The 27153-nt window shown below is 37.8% G+C and overlaps 1 protein-coding gene across 2 annotated transcripts; it reads right to left on the bottom strand.

The window, feature by feature from the left end:
- tango2 (transport and golgi organization 2 homolog (Drosophila)) lies at window positions 1-27074 on the bottom strand. 2 transcript variants are annotated; one of them, XM_051894354.1, is made up of 9 exons: window positions 26928-27074; window positions 26047-26173; window positions 18351-18439; window positions 16118-16237; window positions 9032-9146; window positions 3601-3668; window positions 3269-3419; window positions 1767-1871; window positions 1-1636 (listed from the first exon to the last, which is right to left on the bottom strand). In XM_051894354.1, exons 2-9 carry the CDS (start codon window positions 26100-26102, stop codon window positions 1516-1518), a joined length of 825 nt encoding a protein of 274 aa, XP_051750314.1. In that variant the 5' UTR covers window positions 26103-26173; window positions 26928-27074; the 3' UTR covers window positions 1-1515. The 2 variants fall into 2 exon arrangements, with proteins under 2 accessions (XP_051750314.1, XP_051750315.1); XM_051894355.1 differs by having other exon boundaries at window positions 3269-3416.
- Window positions 27075-27153: the final 79 nt, after the last annotated feature.

Raw genomic sequence — 27153 nt, 5'->3', positions numbered from 1 at the left:
TAAAATAATTTGTTGGATTTTAATTTAGGATCAGCTTCACCATCCGGGCATAAAAATGTTACATGTCCCTAGATGGCAGCAGACCTCAATCAGTCACATCCCTATATTAGATGACAGATAGCTATTACAACATGCTTGTTTTTATGTTGTGCAGTAACTCGCTTCTCTATTAAGGAGAACTGTAAATACTTTATTCTTCACACACATGAAGACAAGAGAAACTAACACAGGTCACTGCACTGAGCAGAATAACAGAGCTCCCACGCTTGATTTCAGTTACCTTGGTAGTAAAATGTTGTTGCAGTTCAGACAAGATAAGTGTGTCTGGCTAAAATGTATCTGTTTTTCACTAACTGAAGAGACAAAACACACACAGAGACACACACAGACACACTAATCAGGGACTAGTTTTGAACGGTACTTACGGTCTAATCTAGGGCAAGTAAAACAACTTTTTCCAAGTAGCATATTATCAGATTCAGACAAGGAGGCATTTGGACGCAATTGTCATTTAAAAGCTGAATACTAAATTTCAGGCACACTTATCAACTAAAGACGTGACATCAAATGACATGTTTATATCGGATTCCTGACAGCTGACATAAAACGCATTGATGCGTTAACCTTAAAATTCAGATAACATTAATAAAGCCGCAATGGAAATATCAAACCATACAGACTTCAAAATTTGAACACTTACAAAGTTAAATCAAAATGGTTTCATTTAGTATCACAAAAAAATTTCATTTAAATTTAAAAAGAATCTGTTTTAAACTAATGATTGAAAATGCTGTTTAATGTTAAAAAAAGAAACCTTTTTTTTTTGGCAGTAGCTTTCAGTGTGTTCCTGAGTTAAAGTTATTACAGTGGATCACTACCGCACCGAATAGCAAGCAAATTTTACATTGTGCAAGATTATGAAGACGATTTATTTTCTTGTGTTCATAATGATTGTGATGGACACAATTTTTCTTTGGCAGTAGACATCTTGCTCATCAAACGATTCTGTCCAACAGCATTTCATGCCAATGATAGTTTGTGATAAAATGGGATTCAGTAGATAAATAACACTTTCACATTCTTTATACTTATCTACTTCTATAATCATTAACAAATGAAGAGAGAATCACATGCACTCAAAATCACACCTCATGAGTACAGTAGATCCAGACGGAATATGCTGAGCTTTGTGCACTGATTTGAGGGAAAATCTGTGGAATTCTGTGGATGGACTTTAAATATTGTAACCTGTATGGAAATCTGAGGTCTGCGGTTGTAACTTCCGTGTGAGCCTCCTTGTGAGCCTTGTGAGGTTATTGAGCTAAATTAGAAAGAAAAAAGGAAAAGTGCAATCAAGCTTCCTCTCAGAACAGAGCTGTAGTAATAATTAACAGCTTTCCTGTTTCAACAGGAAAGTCTTGGTGTTCATATCGGTAGAAACAGTGGCGCTGCATGGCTTGAGCTGGATAAAGGCACTGCATGAGGGTCTTCTTCCCTTGGACTGGCATCTAGCCCTCATTCCTGCAGTTTGAAGTGGAAGCTATTTGTGCTCCACTGGGTGATGTCACAGTTTAGCATGGTGCGCTCTGTAAAGCTCACGTTTCCATCTCGGTCGATGAGGATAACTGTATTGGTCCTGTGATGGAAAGACACAAATACGACACTGGTTAAACATCAGAACTGAACAGGGTGACACTCAACCAGTTCATGCTGCACTTTCTATGGAGAGAGAGAGAGAGGTGAGAATAAGAAGAGCATAATGGAACCTTGTGCCGTATCCCGGTGAGCGCACACATACTGCAGACAGGGCTCGGAGCATGGCCTTACTGTAGCCCACACCTTGACTCTCCTGCTCGGGGTCGGGGGTGTTTCTGGAAAAGGCAGAGGTGAGATTCTTATGACTTCTTTTGTGTGCCAAATCTTCCTGGTGTTTTGATTGAGATCTGAGTAAATGACAGGGTTCCCACACCTTGGTTAACTTCAAATTCAAGGACTTTCCAGGTCCAATACCATCAAATTCAAGGACTTAATGTGGGGACACATTTCAAGTGAGATCAAGGTTACATTGTGTTACCTTGTAAGATATATTGTTACAGTTTTCATGTGTCAAACAACTATGCAAAAAAGCTTTTTTTTTTTTTTTTTTGCATTTATTTTTGGCCATATGACAGAGATCTGATATTTTCTATTTGTCATATTTCTGTTTTGCATAAAACTGAAGAATATTCGGTACATCCTATACTGTATTCTAAAATGATCTGATATTAACTTTTGCATGGATTTTATTGAAAAGAGCTTAGGCTCATGTAACCAGAAGTTTTAAGATATATAAATTCGCTTTAAAGTTTTTCTTGTCTCATGGGTTTACAAACGTTGAGATACCATCGTAGTAGTGTGTGCGTGAACGTCGTGGCAGCGTACAACACAAAGTACCTCACGCGGGAAACACATAACGTAATGTGTAAATGAGCGTAACTAACGTAAATCAAGCAAGCTAGTATGCACAGGCCACAAAGTGTTGGCAAAATAACACATTAGCGGACCGGAGGGAATAATATGGCTTTTTTTCCAGAACACTTCTTGCACAAAATAAATGCAAGCACTTTCAAGGACCTGTATCTATGTATGTTTATTTTCAAAAACTTTCCAGGGTCTTGAAAAACATTTTTCAGATTTACAAACTTTCAAGGATTTCAAGGACCTGTGGGAACCCTGAATTGAAGAAGGTAGAGAAATGCTAGAAGCATAAAGTATTCACACTTTTACAGGAAATACTGAAAAATAATACAATACTGTTCAAGACTTTGGGGTCAGTAATATTTGTCAGTAATATATTCTAAAAGGTCATTGCTGGCATGGGAAAGCTAACTGTCTGTCTCTGATAAGTTAAAGTGCTAAAATAAAAAGGAAATGCTTAATGCAACAGTGAAAAACAACAATGCTTAACGTGGATGTAAATCCTGGATTCATCTGATGTGTCTCTGAAGGATTGCTTTTTAATATCTAATTTCATTTTGATATGCTGCCTGCATTTACCTTATGAAATAAAAAAGGCTTCAAAAATCATGCTGCTGGTGCTTCAAAAATTCTATAAAGTAACCATCAAAAAAACCTATTTGTTTTGTGTCTCAAGTGCTTCTAGAGGATCAAAAAGGAAGGATGTTGGTTTGATTGTTTAAGAAAGATAAAAGTAGATGGAAGATAAAGAGAAACAGAAGAAAAAACAAGAGAATAGTGATTTTCCTAATGAAGCAGCATGCACACTTACAGCTCCTCATTATTGAGGATATGGAGCAGTTCTTGCACTAAGCCATCAGAGGGCAGTGTTTTGCTCACTACACTGGAGAACAGCCGTTTGCCATGCTGCAGTTTTCTCCATGGAGTTTCCAGAAGTGAGTTACTCAACCCATAGATTCCTGCTGAGACAAACACAATCATCCATCACTTCCTGTGAGTTTTGGGACACACCCACCAATCTGGTGCTGAACGAGTGAAAGAGGTCTGTAATGCAGACGGTAGGTGTAACGCTGCAAACGGCAGTGCTTTATGGAAGACCACTAGCGTCTGAACACAGAGCGCTAACTGAGGGACTGAACAAACCTGCTTTGAGATGAATGGGCTCTGAACTGCCCTTGTTTCCATAGTAACACAATGTGTCTTCATTGGCCCTGTATTCAACAACATAGTGAGAAAAAAATGAGTTAGTGCTCAATGCTAAAACACAACCAAACACATTTATAGCTACATTATATAAACATTTTTCACATTTTTTGTTTTTATATATATATATATATATATATATATATATATATATATAGGTAGAGAGAGAGAGAGAAATTGATTTAACTATAGAACGACAGACAGAAAGAAAGAGGGATTTAACAATTGATAAGATAGAACAGATACAGACAGAACAATAGATTGATAGAACGATAGACAGAAAGATAGAACAATAAATAGAACAATAGATAGATAGACAGATAAATAGACATAAAGATAGATAGATAGATAGATAGATAGATAGATAGATAGATAGAATGAGTTAGAACAATTTTATCTGTTAGATAAAAAGACAGAACGGTATAGGACAATAAATAGAATGATAGATAGATATAATGATATATAAAATAAGAGTCAGACAGATAGACAGAACGATAGAATGATAAACAGTATGATAGATAGAATGATAGACAGAATTGTATAAGTACTAAAATAAGTATGCAGAATAAGTATGCAGAATGCTGACTTTCAGTAAAACCACATCTGTTTTAGGAATCTTCAAATGAATGTTTATTAATGGCATTTTGCTGAGCTACATTACTTTCTTTAGGAGGAGTAAGTGCACTGAGGAGATGCGATTACAAAGTATATTTTCTCTCTGTATTTAGTTTCATTCATCTACAAGCCCAACATATTTTTATATTATACACTTATTTAGTTAGTTTTGGTCCTGGATGCGTATCGGTCAATACCACATTCTAGCAACACACATGAAAAAAAAAAAACCCACTATATAGTAAAAGCTATGAAACAAAACACCTGTAGCAACTGTATATAGTATCTTGTACCTTTATTGTTAAAATATACACAACTCCCCTGTCATGTCATATAAAAAGAATTTATTTTGACCAAACTACACTGGAACAAACAAAATATCTTTTAATAATGGCCTTATCTGTTTCCACTAATGCATAAATTTCATGGAAAGATGCTAAACACGGGGGCATAACAGCCAAATAGCCTTCAAATTATGCATTAATGAAGAATAATAATTGCTAGAAAACCAACAATCAGCTCAAGTTACAAATTATTTTTGTACTGGAGACTTTGGTACAGTTGGGACATATGCTGAATATTTTGACTTATATTATCTTGCAAAATAAACTCAAATAGTGAACTTTTTGTTTACCAGTTTTAACCACTATACCAACATGATTTTGCTTTGAAATTTGGATCAGACAGATTTCCCATCTATGTATCAAGAATCTAATTTTAACTACACCCATAACAGTAACACTATCCAACTACACCCATAAATGCCACACATAAAATGACCTCAAGTCTTGTTATATACAGAAAAAAAATTCAAGTTAAGGTTTAAACATCAATTTAATGATGTAATATGATCAGGTCATATTACATATTATGATTTTTTTAATATTTATTTTTATTTCTTCCCATTTCCCTCCTTATGTCCAGTTGTTAGAATGTTTATACATTTTTATATATATTTTATATATTTTATAAATTTTATAATAAAGTGGTTACTGCTGTGCCTTCAATGTAAATGCCCTACCCGCACATGAAATGAGACAACATATATTGGTGAACTTCAGGTTTGTCTACTCCAATACAGTTTTTAACAGCTCCATCCTTTGAAGTAGCCTATGTTTTGATCCTGTCAGAATGTAATTCCGGCTTTGCACAATCCACTCTGAAATGTGCCACTCAAACTGTGAAGTGAAATTGGACTAAAATGATCGACGATAGTTACATCAGCTGCTCTTTCCTAAGTTGAGATCCGTCAGAAGGATACAGACAGCCAGCAAGAGCACAAGGTTTGACAGACAGTACCTATCCTACTTCCTCTGTATTACCCTACCGTGATTGAAAAGGCATTGTTGACATGTAAATGATGCTGGTCACATGTGGATCTGTACAAATGAACTAATCTGCCAGACACCAGAAAGGTGCAGAAATACAGAAGAAGCCATTTTTGCAGTTCTGTTTTAGTAAATGGTCTTTTCTCACTGGGGAGGAAGTTCTGAAATTAACAAAATGAACTTTCATCTCCAAAGATCAAGGAAAATTGAATTCCTCATAATATGAGCACTTGAAAAAAAAATCTACACTACCATTTAAAAGTTTAGGGTCTGTAAGATTTAGTTTTTTTTTTTTTTAACAAATATACTTTTATTCAGCAGGAATGCATTAATTTGATCAAAAGTTACATTAAAGTCTTTTACATTGTTACAAAAGAAATCTATTTTATGAACTTTCTATTCATCAAAGAGTCCTGAAAAAATGAAACACAGTTTCCAAAAAAGAATTAAGCGGCACAACTGTTTTCAACATTGATGATGATAAGAAATGGCTTGAGTACCAAATCAGCATATTAGAATAATCATGTGACTCTAAAGACTGGAGTAATGATACTGAAAATTCAGCTTTGCCATCACAGAATTAAATTACATTTTCAACTATTTTAATTTGTAATATTTTCACAATATTGCTGTTTTACTGTATTTTTGATCAAATAAATGCAGCCTTGATGAGCATAATGGGGCGTTCACACCAGACGTGACTTGCGCAAATAAATTGCACAAAACGCTCAATTCGCGCAGCCTCATTCGCGCGAATCGCACCGCAGGATGTCTATTCGCGTCTTTGCATTTAATGAACATGTAAATCAGTCCCGCTTAATGCTTCATTCGCGTCTGGTGTGAACGCACCATAATGGGGCGTTCACACCAGACGTGACTTGCGCAAATAAATCGCGCTATTCACACGTAGTTGGACGCTTGAACATTTTGAGTTTACTCGCTTCATTCGCGCGTGAAATTCACTTCACAACAGACGCGAATTCGCGTCATGAGAGGGGCTTCTGCCAGGCGGCTCCAGTCTCGTTTCTGCACACTTCCTCTGAATAAACACATCAACTCGTCAGCGGCAAAGTAGTTGTAAAATATGGCGAATAAGCTCAATTTGCCAGTCTTGTAGTCTCAATATGTATATATATCTCAAATTGAGTAAAGAGCGTTTTTTACAACTTACCAGATTGTCCGACCTCCTCACTCACTTTCTTCCAAGCAATCTCCTTTTTATTCCTGTTTCTATAAGTACAAAGATGTATCGTACAGCAACGATGATTTTGTCCTCCATTGTTGTTTCGGATTTCTGCCTCCGCTCGCTACGTCGTAATCATGTCACTACTAGAGCAAGCTCCTTATTGGTTAATGCGGCGCGAATATTCGCCAAAGTTCAGATTTTTCAACTCGCGTGATTCGCCCAAAACGCTCAATTCGCGTGAATCACACCGCAGGATGTCTATTCGTGTCTTTGCATTGACTTAACATGTAAATCACTCACGCTTAACGCTTCATTCGCGTCTGGTGTGAACGCACCATAAGAGACTTCTTTCAAAAAAAAAAAAAAATTTCTTACTGACCCCAAAAGAAAGTTGCTGAAGTACAGAATGATCCATGTGAAAGCTGTGAGCAACACTCTCAAAGTGAAGTTTGAATACCAAACCTGATAAAACAAGCAGGGAAGTGTTTCAATATGCTGAAATATCACATAAAACATAAGGCTATTATCAGCGTTGTCAGTCACATCCCTGTAGAGGAACAAACAAAATCTCTTTATTCTTTTGGAAAGGCTGTCTCTATTTACAGAAGACAGCTGTATTGATTTCAGCACAAAATACCCATTGTAATTCCTTAGAGTTTATCTGGACATGTATCATTTCGTTCTTTGTGGCTGAGGAAAGAAAGGGAGAATATGATAAGCTCAATAATGATCTTGTTTATTAAAAGGGTAAACAAATGAATAACACTCCCCATGGCTATTGCTTTCTGTTCCATTACTGAGTTTGGGAGTCCGAGATGCGTTCCAATGTATTTTCCGTTTATAAACACAGAGACGAATAGACAAATATTATTCCTCCAGCCCCTCAGATGACAGCACGGACTTAAGTAATACATCACTACATTAGGAGACAGCCTTTCAGCAAGCTAAAGGATGGGGTGATGATGTCTTGCCCCAAGTCTCTAGTGCACGGCTAACTGCTGTGATTAATGTATCTGGAAAAATTAAAAGAAATAAAGAGAACAGTTCTCCTTATATGATAATGGTCACAATATAGAGCATCAAAAATATATTAGTAACATTGGATAAAGGGTAGGAGTTGATTAATTTAAGGACAAGAGAAAAAGACAATCACAGAGTTCGCTGTTTTAAGTACATCTAGCTAAATACACACGGCAGCGTCAATTAAATCGCTGCAGGTTGGCAATTCGCTGAGCACTTACTATTCGGCTAAAGTGTCCATCAGGAGACAGGTTACATGAGCTCCAATGTGTTCACTCTTATTGCTGTTGCTCGAGTCACTGTCATTGTGAATGTCTCCTCAGGCTACAAGTTTGCTAACGTAAAATAAGCATAGGCATCTTCTAGACTGAACCGCCAATATGGTATTACACATACAAAAAACATGAATTATTTCAATGAACGTCATTATTTTTGACCTTTAATATGTGGAATCGTGAAACCTCATCTTCTTAAATAACCTCAAATTACTATGCTCTGAGAAAGTCACGCAGCTGGAAACACGCCATCTGTTCGGACTAAATTCTAAACAGATTTCTTAAGCTTCGGTATATGGAGAGCAGGTGGTGGCACCAGAGCCTGGTGTCCCTTTCAAGGACTCCAGAGATTAGACAGTATCATCACTGTCATGCCATCCTCATAACAAATTATAAAGAAAGTGAGATTATTAAAGAGAGGCTCTTCACTCTTCACTCTTTTAAATTTTAGAGTTACTTCTAAACAGGCTTAATGTGTGATGTCAGCACCAAGTGGTTATAATTAGTGACAAGTGGTTTTAATCAGTGAACTGACAGCTGTGAGGTACATGACTTAATTGGATTTAACTGAAAGATTCTGTAAGAATTTGTCACATTATCATTTTTTTCTTTTCTTTACAACAGTAGGAACAAAGGTAATTCAGGTTTTATTTGACAGCATTGTGTTTAGATGTAACTATGAATATGCTGATTTTAAACAAGACTGTATAATGAAATATCTAATTTAAATAATCTTTTTAAATAGAGTTTGCTGTACTATGTAAACATAATTATGGCTGTATTTTCCACCAAAAACCTTAAATATAACAAGTTCAGCTCAGAAAAACAAAAGAAAACTTTAAGGAAATCTCTAACAGTAAACCATTTAAGATTCAGTACGTTTTCACCATTTAAGCAAGGTTATGTATACAAAAAGAACCAATCAAGATTTGCCTTCCACCATTTACCTGAAATCAGCAGTGAGGAGATTGAAGCCATTAAATAAATGAGCTTCTGAAGACACTTTACGGAGGTACGCAAAACTGTCCAGGTTATCCGTCAAATAGTTGGACACCAGGAAACCTGAGTTAAAAATGATAAATGAAGACAAGCATGTATTAATAATACAATAATGGATTGTGAAAGATAAGGAATCAGTTGAGAACTGCTTGTAGAGTTAATTTAAATTTGTCCGCTGAAATATGTGCATAAAATGTTTTAGATTTTTGTCAGAGTTTGAGAACTAATTGCTGAAATTCCTCCTCACACTTAACCTCAACCTGGCTCCTGACATAACACACACTCCTCCACAGGTCACCTTTCGGCGTAACCTACGTTCACTCTCACCCTCCCGCCTATCCTCTAACAGTGCTACTGATGCTCTTTGCTCCACTCTAACAGCTTGTTTAGACAACTTTTGTCCCCTTTTATTTAGGTCAGCCTGTGCCACTCCCTGGCTATTTGATGTTCTCCGCGAGCATCATTCTAAGCTCAGGGCAGCAGAAAGGAAGTGGCGCAAATCGAAAGATCCCACTGACCTTAGTTTGAATCAGTCACTTCTCTCTTCCTTCTCTGAAAATGTCTCCGCTGCTAAAACAACATTCAACCACAACAAAATAAACAATTCTTCTGACCCTTGCACACTTTTAAAAACCTTTTCCTCTCTTCTTTGTCCACCCCCTCCTTCCTAAACTCCAACAGCTGACGACTGACGATGAAGAGCTGAGGATGAAACAACAAACATCAGCGGCCAATTCTCCACTCCACAAACAACCACGTCAAACCGCTCCGCTTCGCTCACATGCTCTGTTGCTAAGACACTTGAGCGAGTTGTGTTTAACCAAGTCTCTACCTTTCTCACACAGAACAACCTCCTGGACAACAACCAGTCAGGGTCAACCGATACTGCCTTGTTCTCTGTTTTTGAAGCTCAGACTGGCAAGAGCAGCTTACAAATCATCAGTACTCATCTTGCTGGATCTGTCTGCTGCTTTTGACACGGTTAACCACCAGATCCTCCTGTCAACCCTCATGACAATGGGCATCTCAGGAACCGCACTCCAGTGGTTGAAGTCATACCTTTCAGGTAGGTTCTTCAGGGTGTCTTGGATAGATGAGGAGTCTAAGTCACAACGTTTAGCTACTGGGGTGCCTCAGGGCTTAGTGCTTGGACCACTTCTCTTCTCCATCTACATGACATCACTAGGATCTGTCATTCAGAAACATGGCTTTTCCTAACACTGCTATGATGAAGACACACAACTCTACCTCTCATTTCAGCCAGATCATCTGATGGTAGCTGCTCGCAACTCAGCCTCCCTGACAGACATTTTGGACTGAATGAAGGACCACCTTCAACTCAAACTTGCAAAGACAGAACTGCTTGTGTTCTCGGCCAACCTAACACTTCATCACAACTTCTCCATTCAGCTAGGTTCATCATCCAAAACTGCTTCCTGGACAGCCAGGAGCCTTGGAGTTGTGATTGGTAATCAGTGAAAATTCACAGACCACATTGCTAGAACGGCCCAGTCCTTTATATTTGCCTTATGCAACATTAGGAAGATGAGGCCCTTCCTATCGTCTTTAACGAGCCAAAGAGAGCGCACATCACACCTCTCTTCATCAATTTGCACTGGTTGCCAATAGCTGCTCGCATCAAATTCAAGGCACTGATGTTTGCTTACGGAACAACCACTGGCTCTGCACCCCCATACCTAAACTCACTTCTTCACTACTGCCCTCCAGAAGCTTGCTTTTGCAAGTGAACGGCACCTTGTGGTGCCATCCCAAAGAGGCACAAAATCACTTTTCACTGACCTTTACCTGGACTGTTGTTCCCTGCTGGTGGAATGACCTGCCTAACTAAACCTGAGCAAACTGAGTCTTTAGTCACTTTGAAGAAACGGCTTAAGACGCATCATTTTCATCAACACTTGACCCGTTAATACTAACACTAACTATTCTATTATAATTCTAATCTATCTATTTATTTTTTTAATAAAAAAAAAAAAAAAAAAAACAACATGTACTGTGCTAGACTAACAGGGACTTGTCACAGCACTTGCATATTGTTGCCCTATCGTTGATTTGATTGCTTCTATTGTTCTCCTCATTTGTAAGTGGATAAAAGCGTACGCTAAATGATTAAGTGTAAACAAAAAAAAATGTAAATGTAAATTAATACAACTTGTTGAACAACATGTACTGAGCCATATTACTCCAGGTCTTACAAACAGCTGTTGTGTACAACCATCCACACAACAGCTGAGATATATGCATTATATTTAGTGACATGGCTTGGGAACAGAGGGGTGGGGTGTGTTATACATGCTTTTGATGGTAAGTACTAGTGAGGTGTCAGCCTATAAAGAGGCCTTGAAGAACCTAAACAGACATTGGAGTGATGACAGTGAAGAGTCTAGTTCAGCTGAGTGTAGGTCTGCAATGAACAGCTGCTCGCGTCTCCGGCCTTCCCAACAATATGCACGTGTTTATGTGAACATATCAGCAATCATTAAGAATCACACAATTTAGCCATCCCTACTTAATATTCAGATTAACTTCATCAGCATTGTGGGTTATAAGACCTTCCAGCAAGAATTTTAACACAGTATACAGACAAAAACTATATAATTAGAATAAGGTTCATCTTAGAGCACTGAAACGGTGGGTGAATATATATACAGTATATTGGGGGTCGGCAATTAAGTTTGGCATTGGGCCAAAAAAAAAAAAAAAAATGTTGCCACTAAGTGGCAGGCCAGAACATAGTCAAAGGAGACTTGAATAAGCCCATTAATGGCATGTTTGAGTCATGCTCTTAAAGAACTATGTTTTATTTCCTCTTTCCATATTGTGAATAATAAATGTGTATCATTTTAATTTGCTTGTTACACAATGGAGCCTAACTTATTATAATTATAATAATTATTTGACCTAGCCTACTTTTACACTCAGAATTATTCCTTGGCATCCTCACGTACTAAACTGCATTTTTAAAAATTGTTTGCGTGCTGTAGGTACGCTATTACATCGTGTGCAGAGTGATGTTAACATTTAAGCTCTGGTGAGAGAAAATGGCACTATCAAAGAGTCTAAAGAGGAGAGTTGACAGCGAAAATAGGGCATACAAAGAAGAATGGAAAGACAACTATGCGTTCATCCTACCTGGTTTTGTGAATGCAAAGCCGGTGTGTTTTATCTGCAACGAAGTTGTCGCTGTTTGCAAAGAATATAATATTAAGGGCCGTTCACATGTCGCGTCTAAAAATGCGTGGAAAGCGCACCCGCGCCTCTTTCTCCTCCTTTCCAAGGGCGCTTGCGCTCCCGTGGCGTCTGTCGTTGCTATGCAACCATGAACTGCACTCTGCAGACAGATCTATTTCAGAACCAGCCGCTATCTGGCGCGGGCCAGATATATTTACCAGTTCTGGCCCGCAGGCCGCCTATTGCCAACCACTGCAGTATATATATATATAATCTGCAATGATGTGTTGAAACGGGTCATTTTAATCTCAACTGATCCAAAGAAATATCTATTAAACATCAAAGTACTCTGGGGGCACATGTGAATAGAACTTTCTTCTTTTCAAGAAGATTCTTGATAATCATATATAAAAAATATAGAAGATAATGGAGAATCAGATAAACAGTCTAATAATAATGAACACTCAGGAGAACAGAGAAATACAACCAAACTATCTTAAATGAGAACAAACAAAGAATAGAGGAGAACTCAGGGCTTAAATTATCAGAACTAATAAGATAATTAACTGAACAGATGAATGGGATAACTAATCAAACACATTGGGAAACTTGGTCAGACGGCAGGGCACACAGGCAAACATGATAGAACCTTTAAAATGTAGGTGTAAACACAGAGCATACATTACAGTACGTCCCCTCCCAAAAAGGTGTGTCCTCGCACCGTAAATAGTCCAACTGAGGAGGGAGGCGGGGGATCTGGAGGAGGGCAAGACAAAACTAGGTCAGACAAATAAGTCCATGTAGGAGTGGAGGCTGGAAGGAGCCAAGGGGGAGCCAGGAGCAGGAGGGGCCAGGTGACATTGATGGCACTGGAGACCTAGGTAGAGCAGTGGTGACAAGCTTCTGAGATGTAACCAGGGAGCCAGACAGGACGATGATTTCTGGGGGAGGGGGGAGGAGCCAAGGCAGAGATGATGGGTCAACAGGCTGAGGTGGAGTGATGGGTCTTGAGGCTGGAGGTGGAGCCAGGGGATCCTTCATACTGGGCAGAGCTGGTGATCTGAAGCTGAATGGTGTAGGAGATGCAGAGGGGCTGAAGGTAACCAGCAGAGGTGGGGCTGAGGAACTGGATGTTAGAGGAGGTGGGAGAGGGAGGCTGAGTGGGCACACTGGCGATACAGGAAACTCGGGAGACACAGGAAGCTCTGAACTGGGTGGGACCAGTGGAAACTGGAGATTAAAAAGGTATTGCCTCCTCAAATACCTCCAACAAATCCTCCAAATAATTTCCAGAGGCCATGTTATTAATATCCACAGTGGCGGGGTTGTGGGCCTCCATGCCCTCGAACTCCACTAACACTCCCTCAGCGATGCACGGTGCTGCCAGCTCACACACCTGCTTAGACTTTCCGTAGGGTTCAGGCTCCAGGGCGATGTCCTTTCCTGTCCTCACTGCAGGCTCAGGCTTGTCCATCGCGGCAGGCCGAACTCCATAGTCAGCGGTGGGCTTTAGCGAATCCATCTTGCAGCTCGCAGGCATATTGTGGTGGATGTGGTGGATGGCTGGTCTTTGGATGTGTGTTCAGAGTGGGGCTGGTGGCTTCCTCTTCGGAAGGGCAGATGGTGTACAGGAAGTCGTTGCTCACCAACACCCACTCAACAAATTCGGCAAAAGACCCCTGAGAACTGACACCAGGCAGTCGAGCCTTTGTGTGCTCAATGAGGCTGGCATAATAAAACACGCACAGGGAGCAATCTGGATATTCTATAAGGCTCGCCAGATGAAGAAATCCATGAGTGTGATCCTCGAAGGCTCTGCAGCCTCTACTCCAGGCATAGCAGCTGGACTGAGGGCAAGTCCATTTTTGGTATTGTTCTGTTCTTCACTTACGGTTGGTTGCAATATATAAATCACACAACGAAGGAGAATCAGATAAACAGTGTTTAATAACGAATGCTCAGAAGAACAGAGAAATACTACCAAACTATCTCAAATGTGAATGGACTAGAATAGAGGAGAACTCAGAGCTTAAATAATCAGGAGAACCAAAAAGATAATTAAAGGCAGGGTAGGTGATTTGTTCCAAAAACATTTTTTGTTATGCTGGTTGAAAGTCTGATCCTGATAGCAGTCACTATGTCAAGTGGTCTAAATGTATTTATATTTTATATATATCGTCTGTGGAAGGCGTAGGACCATAAAATGTTTGTACAAACATTTGATGTCCTACCTGCCTGCCAGCGTATGTATTTCCATGCCTCCACACTCCCTGCTTGTGCAGACATCACACGTCATCAGCGCATTTCATACTATGCAGAGTTCATACTATGCAGATGTCAGTCACCAAGCACCACAACCTATACAGCAGCCACCTTTTACAGTTCCTCCTGAACCAAAACAACAAGCTTATGCTGCTTTCACGCCATAACTACAGTAATTTGGAAAAGATGGAAACCTGTGACATTATACTTGTAGCAGTTAGTGACTCGAATTTATGCGCTTCAATGGCACTATCAACACCAAAATGAATCTGCAGCAGTCAGGTGGTACAGGTCAGTGATGTTTAAGTTGCTTACATTCATTATTATTGTAATGTTATGTGCTTTGGGACATGAGGTAGTTTAACGCTGTCTCTCGTGACGCTTTTGTTTGCTCCTTGCTGTACGCGTTCATGTGTTTTGGAAGAGGCGTGGCTTTGTAGAGCGCTCTGAAGGGAGGGTGGGATCTTATGCTTTCAAAGCTAGTTTGCTATTGCTTGCCTCTCTAAAAATTACCTACCCTACCTTTAACTGAACTGGTGAATGGGATAACTAATCAAACACATTGGGAAACTGAGTCAGACAGCAGGGCACACAGACAAACATGATAGAACCAAAACATAGAAAACACAGAGCATACATGTTACAGTTGCAAAAACAAGTATTGCTCTGGGTTAGAAGTTTGCTCTAAACCTCTGATGAATGATACCTCAAATAACAGTTTTAATTGAACAGTGAAGTGTGCCATGACTTAAAAAGTCCCTACAGACATACATACGAAACTGAGTCTATCTAGGGACCAGAGACTTTTGAATTAGACCATCTAGCAACCACCCAGAAGACACTAGAACCACTTAGCAATGTCCAATCACACAGAATTCCCTAATTACCACATAGCAACAAGCTAAAAACAATTCAGAAGGCCTTAGCAATGCATAGCAACACCTTGATAAGACAGACAAAAATTGCAGTCCAGTCTCCAGCCATATCTAGAATGTTACAGAGATATTGTAAGACTATTATAGGAAAATGTGATGAGTGTGGCCATTTCTAGCATTGTGCATGTGTTTTGCACAGGCAAGCACCACTCACATTTTCTTGAGAAAAATGTAAAAATCTAGTTACTGGTATTATTTCTTCTGCTGATTTGAAAATCTAATTTATTTTTTATTTGTGGAAAAGTAGTTTTTACAAGCTCCTTGGAGGTGTTTTTACTTTCTCAGCACTTCTGTTTTAGGTAAAAATTAGTTTCAGCTTTACACTGTACATGTATAGAGGTACTGAGATGTATCCTGCCATCATAAGACTCCCTGTTCAGAATGTTAGTCTATGATATATTTTTGCACATAGCAAAAGTTTTGAGAGACATGATCTACTTGAGCTCTTTTTATATAAAAATACAGAAAAACAATTTCTGGATGCCTGCTTATTTGAAGAGAAAGTACATGGATGATGAAGGCTTTTTAAAGGTGAATTATCTTACTATTAAGAGTCATTTGTCAGAATAATACATTGATTAAGTGTGCCTAGTCAACTGCTCAGTAATAGCAGTACATTAATACAAATGGGTGAAAGATCTGCACTACCTCTCCCCTGGGCATCTGGATTTTGCCGGGCTTCCAGGTAATTGGTCAGTGCTGCCAGTTTTCCTCGTTTGCTAATTCCCAGCCATGAACCACCTTCCTTCCCCTCTTCCATGTCCAGACCTAAGGACAGAAAACAAAAACTCACATTGTTATTTAATGTCAAAGTGACATTAAATCTTGTCTGCTGGCTATAATAATAAAACCAGCAGAAATAAGATTTTGATGTAATGAACAGCTCAGGAATGTTCAGTGAGAATGACCTAGACTGAAGGTACAAAATATTTTTCATCTTGATACTGAAAGAAAACTGAACTTTATAGGCCCAAGCATACTGATCTGTCTAGAACAGACTAGTGCTTTGAAAAAATGAGAAATTAAAAAATGAATTCTCAGAAATTCAACAAATACCACAGACTGATTCATATTTGGTAACTATTAGCATCAATTCATAGGACAACAACCCCCAAAGCCTCCTCAGAAATGCCTGGCCTTGTCATCATCACCCAAAGACATAAAGGGATAGCTCATCCAAAAATGAAAATTCTGTCATCATTTACTCACCCTCAAGTAGTTCCAAACCTGTATGAACTTCGTTGTTCTGCTGAACACAAAGGAAGATATTTGGAAGAATGTCAGTAACCAAACAGATCTCACCCCCCATTTACTACCATAGTAGGAAAAATAAATACTATGGTAGTCAATGGGGGAAGAGATCTGTTTGGTTACTGACATTCTTCCAAATATCTTCCTTTGTGTTCAGCAGAACAAAGAAATTTATACAGGTTTGGAGCTATTTAAGGGGGAGTAAATGGACAGGAAAAACAAACATACAAACAAAAAAGCTTCATGATCTTCTGTAGCTATAGGGGAATGAATGATTTCTGTTCTGAGATGTATTGTTTTAAAGACTGTGGGTCATCAGTCAATTGAACAGTTCTCTCTTTGAGGGTGGTCAGTTGGATCCTGACAATGGACACTTAATCAATGTGACATTAAGAGAGGAAAAGGTAATCATTCATGTTTGATTATGACTGAATTCCAACTACTGAGGCATGATGCAAGAGACTCAAGCAGTGGTTTCCTCAGGAAATTAATCTTCAATGTTTCTCTCTACACTGAACATTCTGACATGTAACAATCACTGACACACTGGATGATGCAGTTTAAACTAGCATGAAGTAGTTTGAGGAATGGGATTTTGCCATTTTCCGGTGGCATCAAATCTTTGAAATGTAAAACATATAGTAGTAAATCTAGATATCCACAAGCAGAATTTTCTCATATTTTCTGAATTAATAGTTAGCCTCTAAATAAGGCTAAATAGTGCAAGATCTGCCTCTTGAGTTCAAAAATGGTTCAAAAAGCTAAAATAAAAAAATAGGAAAAAATTCTAGATAAACATGTCAACCACACTACTTGACTAGCTGGTTAGTTGAAAAATAGTCAAAGTATTAAAGCTAAAATTAAATAAAAAAATGAGCCAAACTATAAACAAGCCAAACAAGCTGCTCAACTAGTTGGATAGTGGACAAATACTCATGCTAATCCATCCCTGCCCCTAAATGGCACATAAAAAATCTGTGCTTAGTTACTTAAAGGGATAGTTCACCCAAAAATGAAAATTATCCCATGATATCCCACGTTATAGCGTAGGACATAGTGTAGTACGTCATGGTGTAGTGTAGAACGTCATGGCACTGTGTACTATGTGGCGGAAGTTAACGCTTTTTGGATGTACATCGAATGCGTATGGCTGTTGCGCCGGAAGCTCGTTATTTTACTTTATAAAATTTTAGATAAGGATATTTGTCTTACACAAACACATTATTTCGCTTCAGAAGGACTTTATTAACCTTTATTTATGGATGGCTGCATTTTTGTCTTCAAAATGTGGCCACCCATTCACAACCATTATAAAAATTGGAGGACTAAGGATATTTTTAAATATATCTCCGATTATGTTCGCCTGAAAGAAGATAGTCAAATGTCTCGCTATATGAAAAAAAGAGGTTGACTCCAAGCAAGAGACTCTTGAAGAAACTCTTTTTCATCCTAAAATGTAGGACCTCAAAAACTTCTCAATTCAGTTCAGACAAACTCTGTTGAAATTGAAAACAACTGAATTTCTAAGTGACACAGCAAAGTCAACAAAGTCTCAAATATTGGTGAGATAAAGCTGGACTTTGGATATTAAATATTTCGCTATTATTTGAATAATAAGAATGATCTTTACCGCTGAGGATCTCACTGTTGCTGCCCCAGAAGTCTGCAGCCTTGGACGGTCTGCTGTAGACCTCATCTCTGTTAGCAGCCAGAATAAGCCTGCATAAAAAGATAAAAAAAAGGTGACACACAATCTCTTTCACAGTATCCTTACTATACAATCATACTAATAACATATCATTTCTATATTAAACATCTCTATAACAGACCACCTTTAGAATCAACCATAAAGTCTCATAAATGTCATGCTGTGCTTTGTAATTTGCTACTCATGGATAATGGGCATTGTGTTAACCAATAAAGGGCTGATTTTCAGCCAGACCTTCTGTTAGAGAGAGAGAGATGGAGGCTGGCACTAAATGGGCTCAGAGGTCACATGTGCACCTAAATGTGTTTATCTCGCGCTGATCCCAGGAGAGTGCTGACTGCTGTGCCAGCTACACACCTAAGGCCCAGAGAAGGCTCAGCTGTGATGCTTAAAGCTGCTGTGTGTGGCTTTATTGTCCCTGCTTGGGCCTGATGCTCAGTAGATGCCTCTCTGCAATTAATATCCAGTGTTATGGAATATTCGTTTATATCTTAGCATGTTAAAGTAATTTGGGGTCTATGAGATGTCAGGAAGCTGTGATATGTCAACCACACATTCTGCAATTTTTTAAACAAACATTAAAAGAATAAATCAACAGGAAACCAGGTGAAAGGACTGTAAGTTTCAGGTAAAAACTTTTCAGTAGTGGTCAATCAATATTGATTTTTTTGATGGCCAATATTTTAGACAGGTGGTAACGCATTACAGTAAGATTTCATTTGTTAACATTAGTTAATTACATTAGTTAACATGAACTAACAATGAACAATACTTCTACAGCATTTATTAATCTTAATGTTACTTTCAACAATTTACTAATACATTATTAAAATTTAAAGTTGTCTTTGTTAATATTATTTAATGGACTTGAACTAACAATGAACAGTTAGTTGTATTTTTCATTATAAAGTGTTACCATGATATCATAATATTTAATTTAAATAAAGTAAATAATGGCGTAGTGTAGAACGTTTGTTTTTGGACGTACATCGAATGCATATGGCTGTCGCGCCGGAAACTTGTTATTTTACTTTATAAAATTTTAAATAAGGATATTTGTCTTACACAAACACATTGATTCGCTTCAGAAGGACTTAATTAACCCCCTGGATTCTTTTTTTTTTTATGGATGGATGCATTTTTTTTTGTCTTCAAAATGTGGCCACCCATTCACAACCATTATAAACCTTGGAGGATTAAGGATATTTTTAAATGAATCAATATGAATTTTTTTTTTTTTTTTAATTTTATAATAAAAAAAATAAACCTATAAAATAAACAGGATGACACAAATATGCCATAGCGGCAAACTGGATTGTCAATTGTAGTGTCAACCTGATAGTTGCTGGATAATTTCAATATTATCGTATATGTGTAGTATATATTATTTACATGATGTAAATATTTCATTTTTTATATATCACAGTTATGATCAATACAGTCTTTTGTGACACTCCTAATAAAACAGTTCTAATATAAACCTAATAAATTCATAAACCTTTACTGGAAAATTATTGGCATATGATGCAGAATATTACTGTTTGTAGCTTTAAACATCATCGTAATGTTACTTTCAAGGCTATCACAAATCATTTATGTTATCCCGCTAGATTACATTATCTTAATGACAAATCAGCTGAATTTGCAATGACAATGCAGAAAACATCACAGAAAAAAAATGTTTAAGTTTGCAAAGCATAAATATGCATGTACAAGATCAATGAATGTCAAATTTTCAGTGATGAAGCAGCACTCGCCCAAAACTCTCTCAACAATGTCTCCTTCAAAGTTCTGTCAAACTCATCTCGTTGAGTCATTAACCAAACACAGTTGGTTGAGAGAAATAAACTTTCAGGACATAGAAAAACATGAGTCAAAAGATCTGTGCATTAAAAGGTGCAATATGTAAAATTTTCTGTCCGCTAGAGGTCGCTAGAGACCTATTCAAAACAAAGGCGAAGCTTGATGACGCCAAGTTTGAGCGCAGAATCTTGGGACATGTGGTCTTCAACTCACAAGCCGGTGGAAAATAATCAGGATAGGACTTGGGGAGAAATCATGTTCATGGATGCGATTATTAACATTACTGTAGTATGAAGCAGAGCAGGACCGAGTGTTGTGGGAGCTGAACGAGGCTGCTGGAGCAACATGTCTCGCAAGCAGCGGAACTTTCATTATGCCGCAGTCGCCAGCGCCGCTTCCGCTTTTCCGGTCATGAGTACGAGGTATCACAGCTCTGTTTATCATATTAGATACATTTGAGTGTGTTAAAAATTATGTTATAACATTACTCTGTGCGTTCGCTCGGTGGCTGCTGTGAGACATTGTTACACACTGCAGTAAACTAGATCGACTTTAGAATATCATAATAATAAATGTTGGATGGCTTGTGTTGATAAATGGCATGGAATTCATTTTAAAACATTTTGTATGATTGAGAAAATGCTGTATTACTGTTACTAAAAATAAAGCTGCATCTGATTATGCTATGTTAGCTACTTGACAAAATAGTGTTTTTCTCTGAGGCATGGTAAAGCATGGTACTCTCAAAAAAAAAAAAAAAAAAAAAAAATCAAGAAAATTAGATTTAAACAATAAGACTAAACATGTTGAGCTATATAACAATTAGTTTTCTGTCTAAATATGTCAAAACAGTTGTTCCCTTGTCTATTAAAACGTAATATATTAAAGCATCTTTGGTGTTTCCATGGTTTCTACAAAATAAAACCGGAAACCGAGGGTAATGCAGATATGACGCAATTGACAGGCGACTCCTCACATGTCCCGCAGCCTTGGTTAAAACTGCAATTTTTTTCAAGATTTACAAATAGATGGAAACATTTGGGATATTGTAAGTACTCAAGTGAACAAAATATATAACACTGGCCTAGTGGTTTTTGGATATTTTACTGCAAAATTCATTTTTCAGTGTGCACAGGTTTTTTTCTGCCTTCTTGGCCATGCTTACAGCAAAGATAAAACTTGCACTAACTGCTTAACAACAGCATGGAGAGTCACACGTCCACTGGACTTCCAGCTTGTGGGAACTGATGGGCTGACAGAGAAGAAGAAAAGCAGAGAGACAAAAAGTGATGCAATATCCTGAGGGCTTCACAGATTGATCTGCAATGGTTGATGCACCCCAGGAATATGTGCTCTGTACTGGAGACAGCTTGCAAAGCAGAAAAGCTCCTCTCAATCTCAAAACAACTTACTGGCTTGACAATGTCAATTACGCCAGACCTTGGGCAAGGTTATCACCCTCTTTGTCAGCCCAAATGGAGAGATATTCATTCTCGCTGAAACAGAAAAATGGCAAAAAGATGACTGGACAAAGAGGAAGCTGAAAAGAAGTCAAGGGTAGATCAAGAGGCAGTTTTGGGAGAGCAGAGTGCAGTGTCTGAGTGATACAGACAGACAAACAAACTCTTTCTGTATGTGACAGATATGGAGAGTGACAAAAAATTAGTGTTGTGTTGGACGTTCAAATCCCTTTTGGATAAAATCAAGTCTCGACTCCCTCCCTAAATTTTTTCTCAGTGAATATCTTATTTCATTCTGAAATACACTACGGTTTGGGGTCAGTAAGATTTTTAAACTGTTTTTGAAAGAAGTCTTTTTTGCTCACAAGGCTGCATTTACTTGTTCAAAAATATAGTAAAAACATGAATATTGTGAAATGCTATTACAATTTAAAACAACTTTTCTATCGTATAATCGTATATTTTGGTAGAAACTGTAATGCAAGATTTTTTGATGAATAGAAAGTTCAATGTTTTTTTTTTGGTAACAGTGTAAAAGTCTTTACTGTCACTTTTGATAAATTTCATGCAACCTTGCTAATTATAAGTATTAACTTTTTAATTTTTTTATTTTACTGACTCCAAACTTTTGAAAGGTAGTGTATGTTGTTACATTATGTAAGTAAAATGGATTAAGAACAGTAATTAATGCTGATTTTTAGCAGACATAGGCATTTTAACATAAAAAAAAGACACACCACATTTTAGTGGTAAAGGCCAAGTATACTGTATTTCAAATTAATCTTTTCATGTCATGAATTGCATTGCACACTCACACACATCTTCCTTTACACACACACATACACTGATGTCCTTATCAAGTTCAGTGTTTGTCCTATATTTCATGTCAGTTTGGAGGCAGCAGGTCATCAACAAATAATATTTTTTTACATCCAAGTCATCAAGGAATGGGTACTATGGCACTGCTAAAATGTCAAAGGTGGGAGTTTTAGATGATTTAAAACTGAATGCTGTATGTCAGCTGTAGGTTATACTGTCTCTAACAGCTCAATACTAGCAGAAACAAAATTTACAAGTAGTTTCGTTTTATCCAAATTATTTCTAGCTTAAATTTTAGACAACGCTGTATTTCAGAGACTTGCAGCATCTCTGACAGGTTCCATCTGTTCCAAATATAAAATATTAGCGCTAAGTGGATCCATTTCAGTGACATCAAAGTCATCATGGCCACATACAAGTAAACTGACACAGACCTCCGGCCTGTTTTCTCTCAAAGGGATTTCAGAGCTGCTGGTTGGGAATGTGAGGTCAGAAGTTAACATAAAGAAGATTAAATGGCTCCAAAAAGAGGCGTTTATTCCCACAAGCCGTGTGCGATGGGAGGCAGGTTGGTTTTGAACTGTAATGAACTTTGCAATAACTGAACACCTTTTCTGGGTATTAAGGCAGAAACCCTCATTAATCTTAAAGGCATTTCTGTTTTTACGCTGGATTAATGCAACTGACCTGAATGGGGTGAATCATAGAGCAAGAGGGCTAATGATAGTTTTTTTTTTTTTAAGCCAAATTGTATCCTCTGTCAGTAAAATACACTCGCAGGTCAGTGCTAATGATATGACATTACTGATATAGCTACAGTATGTCAGTGTTTTTCCAATCTTTTTATCTTAAGTACCCACATATATACCCCATCAGTAAGGCTCCAGTACCATCATCAATATCAAATTTGATATTAGGGATAGGGATATGTAAAACTACATATTTTCAAAATCAAGTAGTCAGTTGGTTGCTTGAGCAACGTGGTGACCAATTGGTCATGAAAACCCTGTATATAATTAGGATGGTTTTGGCTCACCTGACCAGAAATGGACACGATTCTTAGAGAGATTTTACACAAGATGCATTCTTGGGTTCAAAAACATACAAAGCGCAACAGAACAGGCAGAATGCAGTGTCGCAAGATGCATTTTGGTCTATTAAGATGAACTTTTAATGAATTGACATGGCATATTATAGATGCAGGCGGGACACTCAAAAAACAGTGTGAGATGTAATTTGTTGGCCAAAGATGTATGGCTGAATGTGTATGGATGTACCAGAGGATGACTTTAAAGACTATCAAGAGAGGGTTTTACTGTGCAAAAGAGCACTGTTGCTAAAAGTACTAAAAAGATAAAAAAAAAAACCACCATTCAGAAGTTTGGGGTCAGTAAGATTTTTTCAAAGAAAATAATACTTTTATCAAGCAATGATGCATTAAATAGATAAAAAGTTACAGTGAATATATTTACAGTGCTACAATAATAAATGCTGTTCTTTTGAACTTTCTATCGACTCAAAAGAATTAATTCACAAATGATTGGAATCGGATCAGTCAACAGAAATAAGGGTCACACACGCAATAACTGCTTGAAATATTTAAATGGAAAAAGTTTCTCAGGTTAGCCGGAGCGCTCATGGTATGCACAGTGCGTACAGCCGTACAGCTGCAGGTGCCACTGCGGCCACGTATCTAACCAAATTTAGCCGCGCCGCCAGGAAAAGAGGGGGAGGGAGGTGGGGGCGCCCTCTGGCCGGATGGAGATGACTGGGGGGCCGGATTTGGTCCACAGGCCGCCAATTGAATAGCCCTGCTCTAGGGTATGCATACCCCTTGTTGGGAATCATCGCTAAACGGATCCAAGCAAGTTGCAATGTTGCTAGGTTACAGGATGCAAAACAAGCAGAAGTGCACTCTATAAACATCTGTTTATTCTGTAATACTGTTTACACATTTACCCGATCTTAATTATAGTACATACCGGTGCTGTTTTGTAAACAAGGTGATGCTACCCTAAATCAGAGGAACCAATGCAGCGCAAGACAACCTTCAAGACACAGCATCATTGATTAGACTGTACATCCTGGGTTGAGTCATCTGTGACGCTGAACCACTGTGACTGACTCAATATTAGATAATCAAATTACAGCTTGCTGGGCAATAATCCTGATTAGCGTAGCATGTTACAATCTGACAGTATTAACGGTGGTAACCTCTCTGTAGTGAAGGGGAATGAAGACATGCAGAACATGCAAACTGATACCATGCACACGATTCAGAGCTCACCAGGCAATAACTTTATAAAAAAAAAAAAAAAAACTGACTTGGCTCTCTCTACCTCTTTAGAGACTCCTCACATTCAGCAAACCCTGACCTAGGGACATTTCCTTTTGGGACTGAGAGCTTAAAACAGTGGTAGTGGTCGGCAGGACCAGCTTGATCCACACTACTGTAGTCCTGCACATTCACTGCTTTTATGGCATTGTACGTTGAGCACACACCATAAATTAGAGATTTAGACTAAATAAATATGCATGATAAAATGAAGTTTTAATGTAAAAGTAAAATGGGATTTAATGTAAAAAAAAAAAAATGTACACTACCGTTCAAAAGTTTGTCAGTAAGATTTTTATTTTTACCAAAGAGATTTATTTCAAATAAATGCTGTTCTTTTGAACTTTCTATTTATCAAAGAATCCTGAAAAATGTTATCAAGGTTTCCACAAAAATATTAATCAGCACAACTGTTTTCAACATTGATCATAATAAGAAATGTTTCTTGAGCACCAAATCAGCATATTAAAATGATTTCTAAAGGATCATGTGGAACTGAAGACTGGATAAATGACTGCTGAAAATCCAGCTTTGCCATCACAGGAATCAATTACATTTCAATATATATTTAAACAATTAATTGTTATAATATTTCACAGTATTACTGTTTTGTGATTAAATAAACACAGAATGATGATTATAAGAGACTTCTTTCAAAAACATTTGAAAAAAATCTCACCGACCCCAACTTTTGAACGTGTATAAACAGCAAAATAAAATGTTAGAAAGTTTTACACATCACAGAAATGAACATTATTTATGACAAATGTAATAATAAAAGCTGTTTTATTGTACATGGAGCGGGACCGACATGTTGAGATTACATGTATACATGCTGTATAATACCCCCTCTTTTCGTGGACACTTTTGCCTGTGGAATAAATTTAACATTTGCCTGTGAAAAGTTAATCATAGCTCACTGCGAGCATTTATACAATGTCATGGGTAACTGAAAATGTTTGCTTTGCATGATACAGCATCCAATGGAGGGTGATAAGTGCACCTTTAAAATCTGAAATATGGGCCAAAGATTGTGTTTTGGTTTAGATGTACTTGAACACTTCATACTATTTTCAAAATGTAAATATCAGTATCAAATAACACCTTGTTCTCACACACATGTGCAAGAACTTTTCATATCCCTACTTGCATTTAACACATACACATTACACAATAAAGCTTATGGGAACAGGTACACTACCTGTAGGCATTTTTGGATGCAGGCCGAGGGTCAAACTTCAAGAAGATGATGCACATGAGGAGGTCACTGATGGCAAGAGTTTTCAATCACAGTGAGGTCAGGGGTCAGAGCTGGAAAGTGCTATGTGCTAGAGGAAGAGATGGATAAAAGTATGAGACAATGAATTTTGGATAAGAGGAGACAAAAAGCTGTGCTAGTAAGCCAGAGGAAAGCCTTGGAGGGTAACAGTCAAACATTATTCTAGCAACAATTCTCACTTAAATCGACCAAACCTCACTCTGAAGATAAATAAAATAAGTAGGTATCGATTAGACAGACAGTGCAGCTATAAATATTTAAGACCACAGGATAACACTACAACCATGGTCTCCTATGTTACTTGCTTTACAAGACATTGTGCTGAACAGCAATCAAGACATGAAATACACATTTGTTTTAATGTGAAAGTAATCATCATTAGTACAACATAGTACAATCCAGACCCTTTATCTTGAACACATCTGCATCCATCTATACATGAAAACTGCCATAAACAATCACTTCACAAATCGAATCTTACACTTTCTGGTATATTCTGACAGTTTGAGTTCAGAGTAAGTAACAATAAGCGTTTTAAGATATTATTATTAGGTGTGTAAATGTATTCCGCTAGACACAGACACCTTTAAACTGCTGTCTTTGTGTGCTTTATTCATTGAGAACGCTCCAGTAGGTTTAATGTCAGGCTTGTGTCAAGTGAGAGAAGCTGAACTGACAGCAGGCTAGCAGTAGCATAACAAGCTTGCTAACTGGTCGGATAACTTGAAGACAGCGAACAATAACGAATAAACATTTGAATTTGTTTTCTCTTTAGTTTATAACAGATATGATATGTCACTTACGGATCCATGTATTGTCAATGATCACAATTCATTGTGCCGCTACTGTGAAAGCTAACTTTGAGCACAGGCTAATTCTTCACTGTACAAAGGGCTAAACCAACCTCCGCTTTGACGTCTGCCGAGAAATCTGTCTCTGATTGGCTGAAACTGGATAACTGGACCGCCCACAGCATCGCAACTGTTTAGGGAACAGCGTTTAGGTGGCCTTTAAAATGTAATCACATTT

Source organism: Ctenopharyngodon idella, chromosome 5 (assembly GCF_019924925.1).
Source record: "Ctenopharyngodon idella isolate HZGC_01 chromosome 5, HZGC01, whole genome shotgun sequence".
Lineage (NCBI taxonomy): Eukaryota > Metazoa > Chordata > Actinopteri > Cypriniformes > Xenocyprididae > Ctenopharyngodon > Ctenopharyngodon idella.
The sequence above is the reverse complement of the archived record's forward strand: the minus strand, read 5'-3'. Positions and strand labels throughout refer to the sequence as shown.